This window comes from Ornithodoros turicata, chromosome 6 (assembly GCF_037126465.1).
Source record: "Ornithodoros turicata isolate Travis chromosome 6, ASM3712646v1, whole genome shotgun sequence".
Lineage (NCBI taxonomy): Eukaryota > Metazoa > Arthropoda > Arachnida > Ixodida > Argasidae > Ornithodoros > Ornithodoros turicata.
Window position 1 is genome coordinate 65,080,793 of NC_088206.1, and position 20,730 is coordinate 65,101,522.

General features: G+C 48.0%; 1 protein-coding gene across 1 annotated transcript in view; it reads right to left on the minus strand.

Annotated features, from left to right (window-relative positions):
- Nucleotides 1-18,631, minus strand: part of LOC135398689 (papilin-like) — a 45,711-nt gene extending 27,080 nt beyond the window's left edge. The window contains exons 1-8 of the mRNA XM_064630073.1: nucleotides 18,466-18,631; nucleotides 13,748-13,933; nucleotides 10,992-11,177; nucleotides 10,004-10,189; nucleotides 8,664-8,849; nucleotides 7,529-7,714; nucleotides 1,618-1,803; nucleotides 311-496 (exon numbers count right to left, since the gene is read on the minus strand). Of these exons, the coding sequence (XP_064486143.1) occupies nucleotides 311-496; nucleotides 1,618-1,803; nucleotides 7,529-7,714; nucleotides 8,664-8,849; nucleotides 10,004-10,189; nucleotides 10,992-11,177; nucleotides 13,748-13,933; nucleotides 18,466-18,562 (1,399 nt within the window). The 5' untranslated portion in view covers nucleotides 18,563-18,631. The remainder of the gene's footprint in view (nucleotides 1-310; nucleotides 497-1,617; nucleotides 1,804-7,528; nucleotides 7,715-8,663; nucleotides 8,850-10,003; nucleotides 10,190-10,991; nucleotides 11,178-13,747; nucleotides 13,934-18,465) is intronic.
- Nucleotides 18,632-20,730: the final 2,099 nt, after the last annotated feature.

Genomic DNA, 20,730 nt, shown 5'->3' on the forward strand with positions numbered 1-20,730 from the left:
CCCCCCTATCCCCACTCATTCCTGCTGTCCTCTCTCCATCTATCCACATCTGTAAGCCGCTCATAGCCACAGTTGCTTCGCGGCGCTAGTGCGAAATTTAAAACAGTCTGCCCACGTCTGTACGCCACTCTTATCCAGAGTAGTTCTCCCGGCGCTAACAAGGAATAGAAAAAAAGAAGAAGAAGAAGAAGAAATATTACGGAAAGATTGTCTACTGTCCATTAACACCCACAAGAAGCAACGTTAGCTTCGCTTACTACTAGGCGTGAAAGGCGAGCAAAAGGCGAGCAAAAGGTGTGCTACCACTTACCTTTGGGAGGTGGCGTGACAAGCGATCCACAGTGCTTCAGACATTGGTTCTCTGTATCAAATCGGTTCCCGTTTCCTTTGCACCCTCCGTAGATAAACTCCTTGCATTGACCGCTGTAGCTGTCGTAGTAGAATTTTGGAAAAGCAGCTTTGCATGGCCCTGACTCCATTGGCAACGAACAAACATCTGAAAGAACGTCCACCCAGTTATGGCCAATCAGCTGCGAAAGCCGTGTTGCAGTCCATAGCTTTACCTTCTCCAAGAGTAGCAACTTAGCAATGGAGGTTTTCAGGATCACTTCGCCTACACTGTTGGAGTACAGGCTTCTACATATATTCGTGCACTGTTCATTTGAAAAAGTCCCAAGCAATTTGTTTGCAAGTGCACAAGAGACGTCGGAAGGCTTAGAGAAGTGATGGACTATATCATTATCATTGGCTCTTGAGAAGCTTGACGGAGTTCTAGTGGCTCGGGAGTTGTTCAGGGTAGCTGTTCCGAGAGTACGACAAGCCACTCGTTTTATTCGTTTGAAGTGGCTTGAACGTTGCTGATCTTTCATTCGAGAGCTTCCTTTTTCGTATCGTTTTCGCAGGGTGCTTTCGGGTTATAACAGTACCATTCCCTATTAAACAACCGTATTAGTGCCTGGTGTCTTTTGTGATGAATTGACTAGGATTCAAGCAGAGTTATATTCCGTGTACCGGTACTCCTTGTAGAACATGAACAGCAGCCCCTCCTACAAATATTTTGTAGGGCACGGCAGCTAAACACTTACTGATGGGTGAGCAGCCGAGTGATCACATTTCTCACTGAAATAAAACGTCTACAAAAAAATAATAATAAAAATAAATAAGATTAAAAAAAGAACAGGGTCGTGCTGAAGACTGGGAGGTGGTGGGTTGGTGTCCTACCACCGGTTGTACCGTCTAAGGTTTTCCCTGGGTTTTCCGAAGACTTTCTAGACGAATGTTGGCACAGTTCCCCCTCAAGTCAGCCCAGGACGCATTCTAACTCCCATATCCCCACTCCTTCCTGCTGTCCTCTCTCCATCTGTCCACATCTGTACGCCGCTCATAGCCACAGTTGCTTCGCGGCGCTAATACCAACTTTTAAAAAATCTGCCCAAGTCTGTACGCCACTCTTATCCAGAGTAGCCTTCCCGGCGCTAAAACGGAATAAAAAAAAGCAGAAGAAGAAGAAATATTACGGAAGTATTGTCTACTGCTCCATTACGACCCACGTGAAGTAACGTTAGCTTCGCTTAATAATAGGCGTGAAAGGCGAACAAAAGGTGTGCTACCACTTACCTTTGGGAGGTGGCGTGACAAGTGAGCCACAGTGCTTCAGACATTGGTTCTCTGTATCAAATCGGTTCCCATTTCCTTTGCACCCTCCGTAGATAAACTCCTTGCATTGACCTGAGTAGCTGTCGTAGTAGAATTTTGGAAAAGCAGCTTTGCATGGCCCTGACTCCATTGGCAACGAACAAACATCTGAAAGAACGTCCACCCAGTTAAGGCCAATCAGATGCGTAGGCCGTGTTGCAGTCTATAGTTTTACATCCTCCAAGAGTAGCAACTTAGCAATAGAGGTTTTCAGTATGACTTCGCCTACACCGTTGGGGTACAGGCTTCTACATATATTCCACTGTTCCTTTGAAACACTTTTCCTTCTCACTCCATGTGCCCAAAGAAGCGCGTGGCAACAGTGGCGCACCGGACGGAAGTCTTGAACCCAACAAGCCCATCGCCTCCGAACGGCAGTTCGCGACGTGGCCAACAACGGCGTGTCGGCGCCTCGCGTCCCAATCCACACCCGGAACCACCCAAGAACGCTCGCGTAAATGTCATGCTGGCTAAGAGGACCCCCAGACAACTTACAACAGTTCAAGCACCTACCAGTGTACCTGACGAGCAAGTTCATGGCCCGCCAAACAATGGCGGTATGAATTCTCGTCCTTAAGTTTGCCCTACATATGCAGGAGTAGCTGAGGGAACCTCGAGCGTGGGATACAAGATTCCACCCATGTATCAGCGGTCGGGGCCTGAGCGTCGCGTCGACACAAATGGCTTGGCCGATCTTCTGATTCCCTTCATTTTCGCGGCACTCAAGGCCATCCTGCAAAGTTTCCCGGGTTCTTCAGAGCTCTCAGCCGTTAAGCAGCTTCTTGCAACGGAGCGTTTCCTCGCATCTGTCCATGGTGGTGGTGGTGGTGGTGGTGGTGAAAGGGCTTGCCGTTGTCGGCCTCACGTATATGGGCAACGTCACGACTGACGCCCTGGGGAAATGTGCGTCCTGGGCCGACTTCTAGGGGAACTGTGCCGACATATGTCTGTCCATGGACCGCTGCAATAAAAACGCAACTCTCCTCCAATGGAACGCACGTGGCTTGCGCAGTAAGCTCCCTGACTTGAAATTGTTTTTATTGAAGTATCAGACCCCCATATTGGCCATCAGCGAAGCCTATGTCACAGATGACTTTCGACTTAGCGGATACCACATAGTGCGATCAGGAGGTGCGGCCTCGTCCAGAACCATATTGTGCGTACGAAGTGATCTGACTTTTGCTGTGCAGCCACGGACGCCGGGTATTGCTGTGGACTACGTCACGTGTGTAGTACGCTTCCGTGACGTTTTGCTCACTGTGGTTAGCATCTACGTTCCACCCTCGTCAGCCCTTACGAAACGTGAGGTGAAGCATCTTCTGGAAAACTTGCCTCCTCCATTCATTCTCGTAGGTGATATCAATGGACATCACCCATTGTGGGGAAGTCGGAAAACGGACGCCAAAGGGAGAATATGGAGCAACGTCATTGACGAACTCGATGTGTGCTTTCTAAACGATGGCTCCTCCACATTTATGCGTAGGGACTTCACCACGGATGTCCTCGATGTCTCTATCTGCTCGAAAGATGTCTTCAGAAAGGCGTCATGGTCTACGGATTGTGACGGGAGAGGAAGTGACCCCCTTCCGATGTACATAGCGATCCGTGGATGCACCATGCAACGTGGCAATATGTCCGTTCGTCTGGTTAACTGGAAGGTGTTCCGGGAGCGATGTGAGGTGTCATCACAGCGGGAGATGACCGCAGACCACTTCTCGGAGGTGTTGACAACTTCTCTTCGTGAGCCCTCCAGACACGTACCTGTTGCAGCAGGACATACGGGCTCTAGTCCCCAGGTGGAACAGCTACGTGCTTGCCGTAGAAGAGCTGAGCGAAGAGCTCGACGCACGGGTTTACTTTCCGATATTGTCGCAGCGCGTCATTCACTTAGAGCTGTGCAACACAGGTTGAGAGCCCTTGATCGACAGCGTTGGCGCCGGTTTTGTGAGTCGCTGTCGCCCTTCAGCAGACCCGCCAGAATTTGGCAAGTTGCACGTAGCCTGCGCGATGGCCGTCCACGCACCAATCCACTGGGGTCACTTGCTGTGATCCTCAACAAGTCTAAGGTCAACGTAGCTCTGGACTTCTGCGGAACTGTGGCGGCGGCTGCGGAAGCTGCGGGAACTGCAACGTTTCATACCTACATGGTTGAACTTCGCGAGGATCTTGATCGTATAACGCTCCCGTCGAACGCACAGCTGCATGCGGATTTTTCTCTGCCAGAGCTTAAAACTGCCCTTCGTTTGTCCCGACCCAAATCGTCCCCTGGTGTAGATGGGATCACCTATTCAGCTCTTCGAAATCTTGGCGCTGGGGGCCTTCGAACCTTGCTGTTTATATGCAACAGCTCATGGAGATCTGGCCAGGTACCCGCAAGCTGGAAGGAAACCATGGTGGTCCCATTGCTGAAGCCTGGCAAGCATCCGTCGCACCTGTCCTCTTTCCGTCCAGTTAGCCTTACCAGTTGTGTTGGTAAGGTGATGGAGCGGATGGTTCTACACAGGCTGGAATGGTGGTTGGAAAGGAATCACGTTTTCCCTGATGAGATGGCGGGCTTCTGTCGGCACCGTAGCTCAGTTGACTCCCTTATGGACCTTATGACTGCTGTTGAAGTCGCCAAGAGCTGCAAGAGGATTGTCGAGGCTGTTTTCCTTGATGTCAAACGTGCCTATGATACCGTTAGTCACACTTATGTATTGCACACCTTCCTCCGGGCTAGAGTGTCTCACAGGCTTTTTGTCTGAGTGGCTGACTTCTTGTCCAACAGAACCATTTTCGTCCGCACTCGGGATGGGGACACGCAAAAAACAGTTTTGACCCAAGGCGTTCCTCAAGGTAGTGTATTAAGCCCCATCCTCTTCAATTTGGTTATGGCGGATATCAAGCGTTGCGTTCAAGTTCAGGTCTCCGTATACGCAGACGATGTGTGCGTTTGGACCACAGGTAAATCAAGGCCAGCGATTCACGCCGCCTTCAACACTCGTTGGATGCTGTTCAGCATTACTTCACCAAGGCTGGCATGGACATCACGGCTGAGAAGACAGTTGTGCTCCCGTTCACGCGGAAACGCATGCGCGCCTTCCCTCTTTCGCTAGGCAATAATACACTCAACCAAGTGAAGTGCCACAAATTCCTGGGTGTTATCTTGGATGCCAATCTCTCGTGGAGCGCCCATATCAGGTACCTGGAAGCGAAAGTTCAACGCTGGACCAATGTCATTTCTCACTTCGCTGGCACTGCATGGGGGATTGATCACGAAGCGCTCCTATTGATTCATGGGGCATTGGTTCGGGGAACCATTCTTTACAGCCTCCCGGTCTTACATGGCACCTCAAGAACATCTGAACAGAGACTTCGGTGTATGTTGGCCAGAAGCTTGAGAATCTGCCTCGGTGTACCCTGCGCCGCTGAAACGCGCATGGTGGTGGCAGAGGCCCGCGAGCTGCCAGTAGAGGTCTTACGTCTCAGAGAAACTGTGCGCCATTACCTACGCCTCGTCGCGGAACACCGTCGTCATCCCTTGCTTTCGAAGCTCAACAGGCGGAGGCAGAGCAACATTTCTCACTGCATCGCTGCTGTAAAGCCCTTGCTACCGGCTTTTGTTGGAAGCCCAGTCGTCCCCAGGTCCCCTCCGTGGGTCTTTTCGATACCTTCGATCTCCACTACCATTCCTGGGCTCAAGAGCAAGAGGGATCACGTTGCAGCACCCGTGTTGAAACAACTTGCGTTAGACATGATGCAGTGCTGTTACCCTTCGCACACTGCAGTATTCACAGATGGGTCGACCAACTTACACGGCTCCACTGCTGCCTTTACAATCCCGACTATGTCGTCGTGCCACGCATACCGTCTCTCGCACCGCACCTCACCTACGTCTGCAGAGTTGCATGCCATTTTGTTCTTCCTCAAGCACATTGCATCAGCCGCTATCAGCAGCTGGGTGATATACTGCGACTCCAAGGCACCTCTCCAGTGTATAGCGAACATGGGTATTCGTGGATCACTTGCGCCTGTGGTGGTGGACACACTGGAGGAACTAAGCCGTCTTGAGATCAGCGGGCACTCTATCTACTTCCAGTGGGTTCCTGCCCACTGCGGCATCCGCGGCAATGAAGAGGCTGACGAGGCTGCAGCAGCTGCGTATCATTCCCGATCAAGCGTGCGGATTACCCTCCCCAAAGGCGACAGGCGAACCTTCCTAAATGATGTGGTGAGGCCTCTCGCACATGCGCAATGGTCTCGAGACGTTCCATCAAGAGTTCTGATGCGTGAAGTGGACCCTGACTTTGGCTTCACCATGCCTTCTCGTGTGCCCCGCCATTTTGCGTCGCTGATACACAGGCTTCATCTTGGGGTTGCATTCACCCCCCATTTCAAGCATCTGATCGGCCGCTCAGACTCGATGCTCTGTTCTCGCTGTGCTGTTTTGGCGGACACCAAGCATGTGCTCCTCGACTGCCATCTATACACCTCCCGAAAGAGCAGCTCTACAGTGTCGCCTGCAGTCGATCACGGCCGCACCATTCACATTGGCAACCATTCTCGGCCCTGGGTCTAACCAGACTGACCATCGTCAAGTTCTTGAGTATTTCAAGATTTTTCTCCGGGACACTGGTGTCCTCTCTACCCTATGATCTGCCTGCGTACCTGTGTGCTGTGTGTGTGTTTTTGTGTGCTGTGGTTTTGCCTACCGTTCTGATGTCATACTGACTCCACTGACTATCCCTATTAAGCATCGTTCATCACCTCATCATCAGGACACATCACATCCTGCCCAATTGTGCCTTGGGGTAGTGGGCAGCACCTTACGTGGCGAATTTCCCCATTCATTACCATTAACTTATTTGTTGTTGTTATTTGAAACAGTCCCGCAAGGAATTTGTTTGCAAGTGCACAAGAGACGTTGAAAGACTTAGAGAAGTGATGGACAATGACATTATCATTGGCTCTCGACAAGTATGACGGAGTTCTAGTGGGTCGGAAGTTGCTCAGGATAGCTGTTCCGAGAGCACGACAAGCCACTCGCTTTATTCTTTTGAAGTGGCTTGAACGTTGCTGATCTTTCATTCGAGAGCTTCCTTTTTCGTATCCTTTTCGCAGGGTGCTTTCGGGTTATAACAGTACCATTCCCTAATCTACTGTTCAGTATTAAACAACCGTATTACTGCCTGGTGTCTTTTGTGATGAATTGACTACGATTCAAGCAGAGTTATATTCCGTGTACCGGTACTCCTTGTAGAACATGACCAGCAGCCCCTCCTACAAATATTTTGTAGGGCACGGCAGCTAAACACTTACCGATGGGTGTGCAGCCGAGTGATCACATTTCTCACTGAAATAAAACGTCTACAAAAAAATAAAAATAAATAAGAATAAAAAAGAACAGGGGCGTGCTGAAGACTAGGAGGTGGTGGATTGGAGTCCTAGCACCGGCTGTGTCGTCTAAGGTTTTCCCTAGGTTTTCGGATTTCCTGGCGAATGTCGGCACAGTTCCCCCTGAGGTCGACTCAGGACGCATTCTAACCCCCATATCCCCACTCCTTCCTGCTGTCCTCTCTCCATCTATCCACATCTGTACGCCACTCATAGCCACAGTTGCTTCGCGACGCTAGTGCGAAATTTAAAAAAGTCTGCCCAAGTCTGTACGCCACTCTTACCCAGAGTAGTCTTCCCGGCGCTAACACGGGCTAAAAACAAACAAAAAAAACAAAGAGAAGAAGAAGAAATATTACGGAAGGAGTGGTCTCCTGCTCCATTAACACCCACGAGAAGTAACGTTAGCTTCGCTTAATACTAGGCGTGAAAGACGAGCAAAAGGTGTGCTACCACTTACCTTTGGGAGGTGGCGTGACACATGATCCACACTGCTTCAGACATTGGTTCTCTGTATCAAATCGGTTCCCATTTCCTTTGCACCCTCCGTAGATAAACTCCTTGCATTGACCGCTGTAGCTGTCGTAGTAGAATTTTGGATGAGCAGCTTTGCATGGCCCTGACTCCATTGGCAACGAACAAACATCTGAAAGAACGTCCACCCAGTCAGGGCCAATCAGATGCGTAAGCCCTGTTGCAGTCCATAGTTTTACATCCTCCAAGAGTAGCAACTTAGCAATAGAGATTTTCAGTATGACTTCGTCTACAGTTGGAGTACAGTTGGAAAAAGTTAGGCAAGTGATGGACTATATCACTGCCAATGGCTCTTGAGTAGCTTGACGGAGTGTAGAGGCTCGGGAGTTGTTCAGGATAACTGTTCCGAGAGCACGACAAGCCACTCGCTTTATTCTTTTGAAGTGACTTCAACGTTGCTGATCTTTCATTCGAGAGCTTCTTTTTCGTACCTTTTTCGCAGGGTGCTATCGGGTTACTATAACGGTACCGTTCCCTATTCTGCTGTTCCCTATTGAACAACCGTGATACTGACTGGCGTCTTTCCTGATGAATTGATCCCGTGAACCGGTACTCCTTGTAAGACATGACCAGCCGCCCTTCCTACAAATATTTTGCAGGGCACGGCAGCTAAACGCTTACCGATGGGCGAGCAGCCGAGTGATCACATTTCTCACTGAAATAAAATGTCTACAAAAAAAAAATGAAAAAGAAAACAAAGCCGTGCTGAAGAGTGGGAGATAGTGGGTTCGAATCCTACCACCGGCTCTGCTCTCTAAGGTTTTCCCTCGGTTTTTCCTAAGACTTTCCAGACGAATATCGGCACAGTTCCCCCTGAAGTCGGCCCAGGACGCATTCTAACCCCCATATCTCCACTCCTTCCTGCTGTCCATCTGACCACGTCTGTACGCCACTCATGGAGTTGTCGTCCCGGCGCTAACACGGAATCCAAAAAAAGAAGAAGAAGAAGAAGAAATATTACGGAATGATTGTCTACTGCTCCATTAACACCCACGAGAAGCAACGTTATCTTCGCTTAATACTAGGCGTGAAAGACGAGCAAAAGGTGTGCTACCACTTACCTTTGGGAGGTAGCGTGACAAGTGATCCACACTGCTTCAGACATTGCTTCTCTGTATCAAATCGGTTCCCATTTCCTTTGCACCCTCCGTAGATAAACTCCTTGCATTGACCGCTGTAGCTGTCGTAGTAGAATTTTGGATGAGCAGCTTTGCATGGCCCTGACTCCATTGGCAACGAACAAACATCTGAAAGAACGTCCACCCAGTTAGGGCCAATCAGATGTGTAAGCCGTGTTGCAGTCTATAGCTTTACATCCTCCAAGAGTAGCAACTTAGCAATAGAGGTTTTCAGTATGACTTCGCCTACACCGTTCGGGTACAGGCCTCTACATATATTTGCACTGTTGCTTTGAAACAGTCCCGCAAGGAATTTATTTGCAAGTGCACAAGAGACGTTGGAAGACTTAGAGAAGTGATGGACAATGACATTATCATTGGCTCTTGAGAAGTATGACGGAGAAGTGGGTCGGAAGTTGTTCAGGATAGCTGTTCTGAGGGCACGACAAGCCACTGGCTTTATTCTTTTGAAGTGGCTTGAACGTTGCTGATCTTTCATTCGAGAGCTTCCTTTTCCGTATCTTTTAGGCAGGGTGCCTTCGGGTTATTACAACAGTACCATTCCCTATTCTACTGTTTCCTATTGAACAGCCGTATTACTGCATTTCCTATTGAACAGCCGTCTTTTCTGATGAATTGACTACAAGCAGAGTTATATCCCGTGAACCGGCACTCCTTGTAGAACATGACCAGCTGACATGACTACAGATATTTTGTAGGGCACGGCAGCTAAACGCTTACCGACGGGTGTGCAGCCGAGTGATCACATTTCTCACTGAAATAAAACGTCTACAAAAATAAATAAATAAAAATAAATAAGAATAAAAAAAGAATAGGGCCGTGCTGAAGACTGGGAGGTGGTGGGTTGGAGTCCTACCACTGGCTGTCCCGTCTAAGGTTTTCCCTGGGTTTTCGGATTTCCTGGCGAATGTCGGGACAGTTCCTCCTGAGGTCGACTCAGGACACATTCTAACCCCCATATCTCCACTCCTTCGTGCTGTCCTCTCTCCATCTGTCCACATCTGTACGCCGCTCATAGCCACCATTACTTCGCGGCGCTAGTGCGAAATTTAAAAAAGTCTGCCCAAGTCTGTACGCCACTCTTATCCAGAGCAGTCTTCCCGGGGCTAACATGGAAGCAAAAACAAACAAAAAAAACAGAAGAAGAAGAAGAAATATTACGGAAAGACTGGTCTCCTGCTCCATTAACACCCTCGAGAAGTAACGTTTGCTTCGCTTAATACTAGACGTGAAAGGCGAGCAAAAGGTGTGCTACCACTTACCTTTGGGAGGTAGCGTGACAAGTGATCCACAGTGCTTCAGACATTGGTTCTCTGTATCAAAACGGTTCTCGTTTCCTTTGCACCCTCCGTAGATAAACTCCTTGCATTGACCGCTGTAGCTGTCGTAGTAGAATTTTGGATGAGCAGCTTTGCATGGCCCTGACTCCATTGGCAACGAACAAATATCTGAAAGAACGTCCACGCGGTTAGGGCTAATGAGATGCGTAAGCCGTGTTGCAGTCCGTACTTTTACATCCTCCAAGAGTAGCAACTTAGCAATAGAGATTTTCAGTATGACTTCGTCTACACAGTTGGAGTACAGTTCATTTGAAAAAGTCCCGCAAGGAATTTGTTTGCAAGTGCGCGAGAGACATCGAAAAAGTTAGGCAAGTAATGGACTATACCATTATCATTGGCTCTTGAGCAGCTTGACGGAGTTCTAGTGGGTCGGAAGTTCAGGATAGCTGTTCCGAGAGCACTACAAGCTACTCGCTTTATTCTTTTGAAGTGGATGGAACGTGGCTGATCTTTCATTCGGGAGCGTCCTTTTTCGTATCGTTTTCGCAGCGTACGTTCGGGTTACTACAACAGTTCCGTTCCCTATTCTACTGTTCGCTATTGAACAACCGTAATACTGACTGGCGTCTTTTCTGATGAATTGACTACGATTCAAGTAGAGTTAGATCCCGTGAACCGGTACCCCTTGTAGGACATGACCTGCCGAAGACTTTCCAGACGAATTTCGGCACAGTTCCCCCTCAAGTCAGCCCAGGACGCCTACTAACCCCCATATCCTCACTCCTTCCTGCGCCGCTCATAGCCAGAATTTCGTCGTAACGCTAACATGGAACAAAAAAAAAAAAAAAGAATGAAGAAGAAGAAATATTACGGTAACATTGTCTACCGCTCCACTACCAACCAGGAGAGGCAACCTTCGTTTCGCTTAATATTAGGCATGAAAGGCGAGCAACGATGTGGTAACACTGACCTTTGGGATGTGGCGTGACTCGTGATCCACAGCGCTCCAGACATTCCTTCTCTGTATCGAAACGGTTCCCATTTCCTTTGCAGCCCCCGTAGACGAATTTCTTGCATTGACCGCTGTAGCTGTTGTAGTAGAATTTTGGAGAAGCAGCTTCGCATGGCCCTGGCTCCTTTGGCAACAAACAAACATCTGGAAGAACGTCCAGTGAGTTTTGAAGGAGCAGTGAGATGATATTTAACAGGTCTCTAAACCCCGTTTCATTCTTGATGGTGTCCCTCAGGAGTCACCACGCAAAATATGTTCGCTCTGCGGTGAAACAGTCGCGTGCACGGAGGGATGTCATCCGTCCTTTTCCTTCTTTGTTCTCAGCTCAAGCGTTGCTTATACCTGATGAATTTTCGAATCATAGCCAGGATTCGAGATTCGTACTTCCGAGTCCCAGTGCCCAAAATCGCGGGTCGAATCTTTCGAATCTACCAACCACGTTCGTTTGCTTCTTTTTAAAACTAGCGCCTCCGGAGTCTACCGAAAGCCTGATTGGCGATCCGAATCCCAGTACCACGTGCAGTCGAATCTCTCGAATCAACCAACTATGTTATTTTCTTTATTTTTAAAATTGGCGCCGCCTGAGTCCGCAGAAAGCCTGATCAGCCTGATTCGGGGGGGACGCCAGAACCACAGCATAAAGCTCCGACATTGCAAGTTTAAAAGTACACTCTAAAAACAGAACTTCACCGCATAGCACGCTGTGCGCCAACCATCGCCACGAATGATAGGGTTATCGCTTCTGATTCGAGGGGAGAGGAGGGCGTACGCCTTAGGTCGAATCAGAAGCGATAACCCTATCATTTGCGGCAATGGTTGACGCGCGGTGTGCTTTGCGGTGAAGTTCTGTTTTTAGAGTGGAGCATGATTTTGGCAGCCCGACAACGCTCTAACATCAAAGCGCTCATCACCTTTCCGGATACTATAGGACTTCGATCCTTACTCTGCAGGGGCTCATTATTTCATTCCCCGCATCACCACCAGCAATGTGAAAGAGTATCGTCCCTGGCGATGAAACGCCCCATCTCACCCTCTCCTGATAAAGTCGTTGTTGTTGGTTTTGCTTTTGATTGTTTCTTAGTTCTATGCCGAGAATTCGGACACGAGAGTTTATGTATTTCCTACAGTCGATGAACAACATGTTAAGTAAATTTCATTGAAGAAGTGGGTGCGTTCGGGTGCGAATGGGTGCGTTTTCTCCTGAAAGTGAACTATTCTTTAACTTGTTTTTTATTAAAGAAATATATAAAATTCTGCTTCAAAACAGTTTTCAGTAGAATTGTTTTGCCCTTGGCTGTTTGAGATTCGAGGATTAGCAGAACTTTCTTTGGATTCGGGAAATTCCGGATTCGTCCCATCTCTATATACTTTATTCTTTTTGAAGTGGATTGGATTGGATTGGACAAAGAAAGATATGGAGAGGTTAGTTCCGACCCGGTCAGACCTGGCTATTCCAAAACGTGTTTGTGCGTGGAAAAAAAAAAGAAAAAGAAAAAGCCAGGAAAAAGAGAAGAACAAACAAACAAATAATCAAAACAGGAAATAGGGAAACAGGAAGGGGTCGAACAAGTGGCTTGAACATTGCTGACATTGCTGAACTATCCACATCTGTACGCCGCTCATAGCCACAGTTGCAAGATGCGTAAGCCGTGTTGCAGTCCATAGTTTTACATCCTCCAAGAGTAGCAACTTAGCAATAGAGATTTGCAGTATGACTTCGCCTACACAGTTGGAGTACAGTTGGAAAAAGTTAGGCAAGTGATGGACTATATCATTGCCAATGGCTCTTGAGTACCTTGACGGAGTGGACAAAGAAAGATATGGAGAGGTTAGTTCCGACCCGGTCAGACCTGGCTATTCCAAAACGTGTTTGTGCGTGGAAAAGAAAAAGAAAAAGAAAAAGCTAGGAAAAAGAGAAGAACAAACAAACAAATAATCAAAACAGGAAACAGGGAAACAGGAAGGGGTCGAACAAGTGTCTCGAACATTGCTGATCTTTTATTCGAGAGCTTCCTTTTTCGTGTCTTTTTCGAAGAGTGCTTCCGGGTTACTAAAACAGTATCGTTCCCTATTCTACTGTTCCCTATTGAACAACCGTATTACTGCCTGATGTCTTTTCTGATGCATTGTCTACAATTCAAGCAGAGTTATATTCTGTGAGCCGGTACTCCTAGTAGAACATGACCTGCCGCCCTCCTACAAATATTTTGTAGGGCACGAGAGCTAAACCCATACCGATGAGCGAGTAACCGACAGATTACATTTCTCAATGAAATAAAACGTCTACAAAACCAACCAACCAACCAACAACAACCAAACAAAAAACAGCGGCAAGGCTCTGCTGAAGACTTGGAGGTGGTGGGTTCACATATCCTACCACCGGCTGTGCTGTCTGAGGTTTTCCCTGGGTTTTCCGAAGACTTTCCAGACGAATGTTGGCACAGTTTCCACCTGAAGGCGGCCCAAGACGCATGCTAACCCCCCTGTCCGCCACTTCTTCCTGCTGTATACTCCCTCCGTCTGCCTACGTCTGTGCGCCGCTCAAAGCCAGAGTTGCTTCGCGGCGCTGGCACAGAGTCAAAAAATAATAAGAAGAAATATTATGGAAATATTGTCTGCTGTTCCATAACGCCCACGAGTCCCAACGTTAGTATCACTTAATACTAGGCGTCAAAGGCGAGCAAAAGAAGTGGAAACACAGGCGGGACACTTACCTTTGGGACGGGGTGTGACTTGTGATCCACAGCGCTTCAGACATTGCTTCTCCGTATCGAAACGGTTCCCATTTCCTCCGCAGCCCCTGTAGGTGAATTTCATGCATTGACCACTATAGCTGTTGTAGTAGAATTTTGGATGAGCAGCTCTGCATGACCCTGGATCCTTTGGCAACCAACAAACGTCTGAAAGAAGGTTCAGTCAGGTTTGAAGGAGCACTGAGATGACATCTAACAGGAGTCTAAACCATGTTTTATTCTTGATGGTGTCCCACAGGAGCCATCACGCAAAATATTTTCGCCCTGTGGAAGACGAGACAGCGAGGCAGGTTGTCGATGTGTTTATTGCCGTGAATGGCATCAGAATGATGCGGTCCTGTTTGCATATCGTCTTTTTTAAATAGCGGTTTGACGACCCCATGATTAGTTGTATATGCTGGCTGTACATGTATGAGTCTGGTTCAGGTCGTTAGCGATTTTAGACGTGCTTTGTTGGGTTCCTGCTGAGGTAAGAACATCGGGTAACAAAATCATGTCGTCCAGCAACTGTTGCAAGCAAGTCGGTTGGTTGCAAAACTTCACATGACACAATATCGGTCCTTGTCGTGAGCAGTGCAGCGACGCCACGATGTTCACTCACAGGTGTGTCGATCGGGAGTGCGGCATTGTGTGCTGCCTTCTGATATTTAGCGTTCTGTTGTTGAGTGACACGTCTTACAGTCCGATGTGGTATTTCCATCTCCTGAATTCCAGTTGTTGAATCGTTGAATCGGCTCTGAGGTGGTAGCAGATGTCGTGATGAATTCGGCGTTGTTTCTGTTCAGGTACTCCTTGGCATAAAAAAGCGACGTTAAGATGCTCATTTGCATTTCGATCTGCTTTGTATATTTGTCTTCAAATTCTTCTTCAGTAAGCAGTGGCTCTATCTGACTGTCAAGTTGTTGAATACATTCAAGCTTTGTAGACGGTCCGTCCTTTCTCTGAAGTCTAGAATGTCATGATGTTCTGCAGTTCTTCGTCGTTCTAGATCTTTCATCAGCGCAGTCACCTCCGCTAGTACAAGTGTGCGTTGATCGATCAGTTGGGTCCCCTCCATTTCGTTCGTTCAGGTCGCTGTCAGTGCCCGCTGCAGTCTTCTCGGTCAGGTTGGTACAGTCGTGCAGGGAGGCTCAAATAAAAGTTCGGTATTATCCCGGGTTTCGGCACCACTTCGTAGAAGACAGTACAACGAGGGAACAGAGTTGGCGATGTTTAATGGAAGGGCTAGAGAAGAATGAGTGAAGCAGGAGGTGGCGTCGTCGTCCTCATCAGGAAATATTTAACACGCTCTGTGGTGTATTATAACTGCGTAGCCAGATTCGCAAAAACAGTCAATGTAAGCAGTCGCCGCGCACGGCCAGGCTTCGTCCGTCCTTTTTTTCCTTTCTTGTCAGCTCAAGCGCTTATTATACCTGCTTTAACTGCGCACGTCCACGTCACGAGTCACATGATCGGCCTTGGCAGGGGGAAGGTGACGTCGACGTAGCCTTCGCCTTTCCTTCTTCATCTTCACAAGTGTGGAGAGTTTTGGAAAGGTGTGCGGAACAGATGCCTAAGCCGGGCGCTGCAGGACACCTGCTCTTTCGCAGGAACACATTGCGGAACATGTTGCAACCAAATCCAACAATGTCGATGGCCACCTCAGTGCTGAAAGCTGGCGCCACCGTACGGCTAACCCGCAAAATAAAGTAGCCCGTGTAGTAGGCATCAGCGTAGCCGGTGAGCATGTTCTCTTCGTATCCGCGACGGACGTGGAAGGCTATTTTGGTTCTACTATCAAGACCGCCGAGCCCCAGGAAGTATGATCGTGTACTTGGTGGTGGGGGTGGTGTGATGTTATCAGGTAGAGGAGTGAGGTTTCTGCCGGCTCAGACAACGTGGCAAGTTTCGCTTCTTTGTAAAAGCGGAAGGGAAGAAGGGTGAGTAAAAGAGAAAGTGTAGAGGGTCAGTAATTGAAAGAAATGAGAAATTCGAAACATAGAGATAAAGAAATTAGGAAGAAGAAAGGGTGAGAATAAAGGGAAGGAGCGAGGAAGGGAAAGAGAAGGAAAGCGTTCACGACAGTCCCACAGAGGAAGCGAAAGCTAGGAGCGCGTCTCGCCCTTTTCTACGGATGTGTGGTGGGACCCTGCGGGTACAAAATCGCGTCTAGAGAGCCACAGGGAAGTGATAAGGCACTGAAACTCGAGGTCAAGGTGTCTCTGACTGTTTGAGACTGGGCAGTCCATGATGATGTGTACCTGGTCAACAAAAGAAAAAGAAGTCTCGCAGCGTGGCGATGACGCGAAGCCCAGTTTGTAACAAAAGGCGGGTGTCATAAAGGACTTGCATCAGAGCCTGTGGAGAAGGGTAGATCGCTTCCGGTTGAGGTCCTTCACGGGGCATGGTTTGGAGAAGTGCCACACTTCCGGATAAGCAGTGAGACAGATTTATCGGACGTACGCTGAGAACTGCTTCCTATTATGTCGTGGATGCAGAGGTGCAGAGACCTCAGGAGGAAGTTTGCGGTAGCTGTTGGCGATCCGGTCAGCTGTTTCGTTGCCCGATATTCCTGCATGGGAAGGAACCCGCTGAAAACCCACGGCAATACCGTTGTTCTTGAGTCGTTTCCATGTCTTCAGTATGATATGTGCTATGGGGTCGTCGATGCTGGGTTACATATTCGCTGAAGAGAGCACTTGGAGTCTGTAAACACAATAGCACTCTTCTCCACGCTGTTGAGTAAATATTTCGAGGCCTGCTTGATGGCTACGAGCTTCGGCTAAGGTGGAAGACACTTGAGTGTCGATGCGACCGCCCCGCGAGTGCTCGATTGCAGGGCACCAGAACGCTGCCGTACTACTTCGCCTTGGCCACAATGCTTGGGACATGTGACTGCTTTCTGAGACCCCGAAGGGAGCAAGAGCACTGCGGTTGCTGTCGAAGAAACGGTGGCTCTTCCTCTCTGGTGCTCGGCCTAGGCCCAACAAGCATCTTTTAGGTGTACCTCCCCAGTTTCCTGAAGCGAGATCTGCGGTGGAGGCGCATTCTGCGGATAATCTTCCCAGCGTGTGACTACTTGTGTGACTACCAGCGTGTGTCAACTTCTATTTTTTGTACCAATGATACCGTAGATAAGGACAAAAAGAAAGGCTCCGTCTCCCGTCTTCAACAAATCGGGCGAGAACGTTGTCATGCGGGATGATGGTTGGTTAGGAGCGTGCTATGTGGTGTGGTTAGTTCACCACCACCACCTAGTTGTTAAGAGTGCATATACCGACTAGTTCACAGCGCTCGCGGGGTATTCGTCATCATCCATGATTGCAGCGTGCTATCTCACCTACGGAACGACAAAACCGGCAGTGCTGTTTACCAGTCGCTTTGACAAGAAATATCAAACGTCTCCTGTGGCTGTTCCTAATCTTCTGTCAACCCCGCGTGTCAACCGGAGAGCTGATCCAAAGAGCACATTGGGGCACTGCTCCGCGCAAGAAATATGTAAACCGAAACCGATTAATTACTCAAAAAAATCACTAAATGTCGATGCGTTTTTTTTTCTTGCAATATGTTTCGCTGAAGGTCCCGATGCGTAAAACAGAAGTTCCGTAAACGTGCGAAGTAAAAATTAAAAGTTAAGATGTTTATCTAATTAATGAGCGTATGCAAATGAGCCGCTCACTACTCAGTCCATGGCCGATGTCACAAGGATCTTTACCAAAAAGGAACTTCTTCGATAGCACCACCTGGACACGAATTATTCAGCCGCGGGATTTTCGACGGACACCCTGTATATTTCATTTTCATAATGGGCTGGGACAGGATATTTCAATGCTCATGGCGGATTGTTGAGATGAATTAACACAGGGTCACATTGTAAGTGAAGAGCCCACGACATACCTATTTCCCTAAGAAATCGCAGATACCTTTTAACCTTTGAACTTGCGCCAGCGTCCCCATTACATCGGGGGCGGATCCAGACACTCCGTTCGTTGGGGGGGGGGGGGGGGTTCTACATCGGCGATCGCCCCCCCCCCCCCTTTACATCCTCCACTGTACAATCTAAAAGCTGAACTCCACCGCATAGCACGCTCTGCGCCAATGATCGCCACGAATGATAGGTTTATTGCTTCTGATTTGACGAGCGGGGAGGGAGGGCGTACACCTTTTTATGTTAACTTGGATACATGGTAATTGACACAAAAAGGCGTACGGCTCCTATCCTCGAATCAAAAGTACTAACTATATGATTCTTGTGAATGGTTGCGGTGAAGTTAAGGTTTTAGAGCGTATAACGTGTAACTTCGCAGGGATTGGCGCATTAAATGGCGAATCTCTGCTCGTGAACCAACCGATGACAAAGACGTTCCGTTTGAAAATCAAAATCAACCAACGAACTCAAGAGTGAAGTAGCTCGAGAACATTTTGAAATGGAATAAACAAGAGCCACAAGAACGCCTGCATTCTTAAAAATGAACTTAACCGCACGGCACTCTCCGAGCCACCCATCATTTCGAATATCGTTATCTGCCCTGATTTGTTGAAAACGCCTTTTTTGTGACAATTATGAACAGCATAAGTGTCCCAAAAAAAGGTGTACGCCTCCTGTTTTCAACAAACGAGGACAGATAACGATATCATTCGAGATGATGGTTGGCTAGGAGCGGCGAAGTTCAATTTTAAGAGTGTGGTTGTAAACTTACATTGTGCCGCTGGCTCTGCTACGGGAGCAAGTAGAAAAATACCGACCAGGAAGCCGATCCCCATATTGGCAGGCTGCAGGTCCTTCTGCTTCGGCATCTGGGGCGCACCAGAGAATGCCCGCTGCTGTAGCCTCGTACAGTACACCCACCCTGCTGCCTTCAACTGAAGATTACACTCAGATTGACTAACGGTGACATTGGTTTGAAACGCATCTTGAATTTCGGCCTCGCGTCATTCGACACCTGTTTCCGCCGCCTTGATAACAATCCATCCATATGCGCTTTCGCAGGTGACCTGCTTGACAGGTGGTCACATCTTCAATGTACATCGTGACCTGAATATGGTTCCAGAAGCACAAAAGGTTATCAACGTAACGTAACGTCTATGCCATATCGTGGTATATTTCCCTCAAATAACCCAAAGGGGAACAAGGTTTGTTAACAAAAATCTTAACAGACAGATTTGCTGTGCTAATTGTGCTATTCATACTTGTATGCATTACCACGTTATATTAAATTTTCCTCAAACACAGAAATGCTCTACGTTGTGCCTGTGAGATTTGATGTTGGACACTATAGCCTATTAGGGTAACGCACATTGTGGCCTGAATATTGTTTCAGAACCACAGATGGTTATCACCGTAACGTAACGTCTATGCCATATCGTGTTATATTTCCTTCAAATAAGCCAAAGGGGAACAGGATTTGTTTACACAAATGTTAACAGACACGTTTGCTGTGCTAATTGTCCTATTCACATTGTATGCATTACCATGTGATATTAACTTTTCCCCAAACACGGAAATGTTCTACGTTGTGCCTGTGAGATTTGACGTTGGACACTATAGCCTATTAGGGTGACGCTACGTCACTAAGAACGTTCTAGTCTGCTTCCCATTAAATCTTGTCGTTACTAAACACGACCTGTCCGTTGTTACGTAACAACAACGTTTCGCCATGGGGGTATATTACGTTATGGCGAGTGATATCTAATGGAATATTGAAGTGATACGGACTTAACAGACATGTTACTATGCTGGATACATTGGGCAATATGTATCAAGATGCTATATGCGCCAGCTGGCTATGTCACATCTATCATTGATTGTTGTACCTAACTGCTGTTCTGATAAGAAAGGCAAAAAAAAAAAAAATAATAAGGTGTTCGTTGTCCACTTTCGTTTTCGTTTCGTTTCGTTTTCGTTTTCGTTTTCGTAAGGTGTTCGTTGTCCCGAGTCCACTTTTGCGATATCCTTACAATCTTAGCCCTGCTGCTGTTAATCTGCCGTCAATATATAATCGAAACGTGCTCTCTACCACAGAAGGCAGGTTATGCGGTGCTGCGTCAGTAGGCGTGTCCAGTACATGCCGATGCTTTCGTACCCGTCGTCCCGTCCACATTTGTGCGTTCTGCCCGTTGCGTTCCTCCAATGGACTCTTTTGGAGGCTTCTCTGCTCGACGAGAGCGCAAGAGAGCGCTCGCGAAAGCATGGTTCACACTCTTGCGCTTTTTGATTGCGCGCGAACGCGGGCGAACGTTACTTAACTTGGTAACAGACGCGTGCAAGACATTTCCCGGCGGAACACAAGGAGTTCGCCCGAGCGGAACTTTCTCCGATGCACGCATCGAGCCGCTAGCGGGAACCAATCGCCGCCTTATACGCTTGCGTGCTGAAGCGCTTCTCCTCTTCTATGTGATATGAATTTCAACACAGCCACAGCAAACATGGAGCGCATGGTGATTGCAAGAAAGAAAGACCCAAACTAAGTGAGGTTTGCATTACGCCAGAGTCAAACTTTCCGCCATTCGTGAAAGGCACGCATTGACTGACACTTGTCCGTATGCATGTGTTGACCAGTCCAGCGGATTGCACGCACGCATGTGTCTGCAGTCTGCACGCAGTAAAACGCAGAAGTGTGAACCAAGCTTAACAGAGCGCATGCTCCCGTTACTCTCATTCCATTTTGCAGATGGCTTGCATTGCTTCCGCAGATAATAACAATCTATCAAAACGAGAAATATACAAATTTAATACTGTGACAAGCACAGAGCTAACGCTGAATCACGGCTGAATAACGGCGCATCTGCCAACGTGTAAACAAAAGATACATGCAGCAAGATAATTGAAAAACGATCTATCAAAACGTGAAATTTACAAATTTAATACCGTGACTAGCACAGAGCTAACGCGGAATATCAGAGAAACACTCTAAACGGTGCATCTGCCAACATGTAAACAACAGACACATGCAGGAAAAAAATAG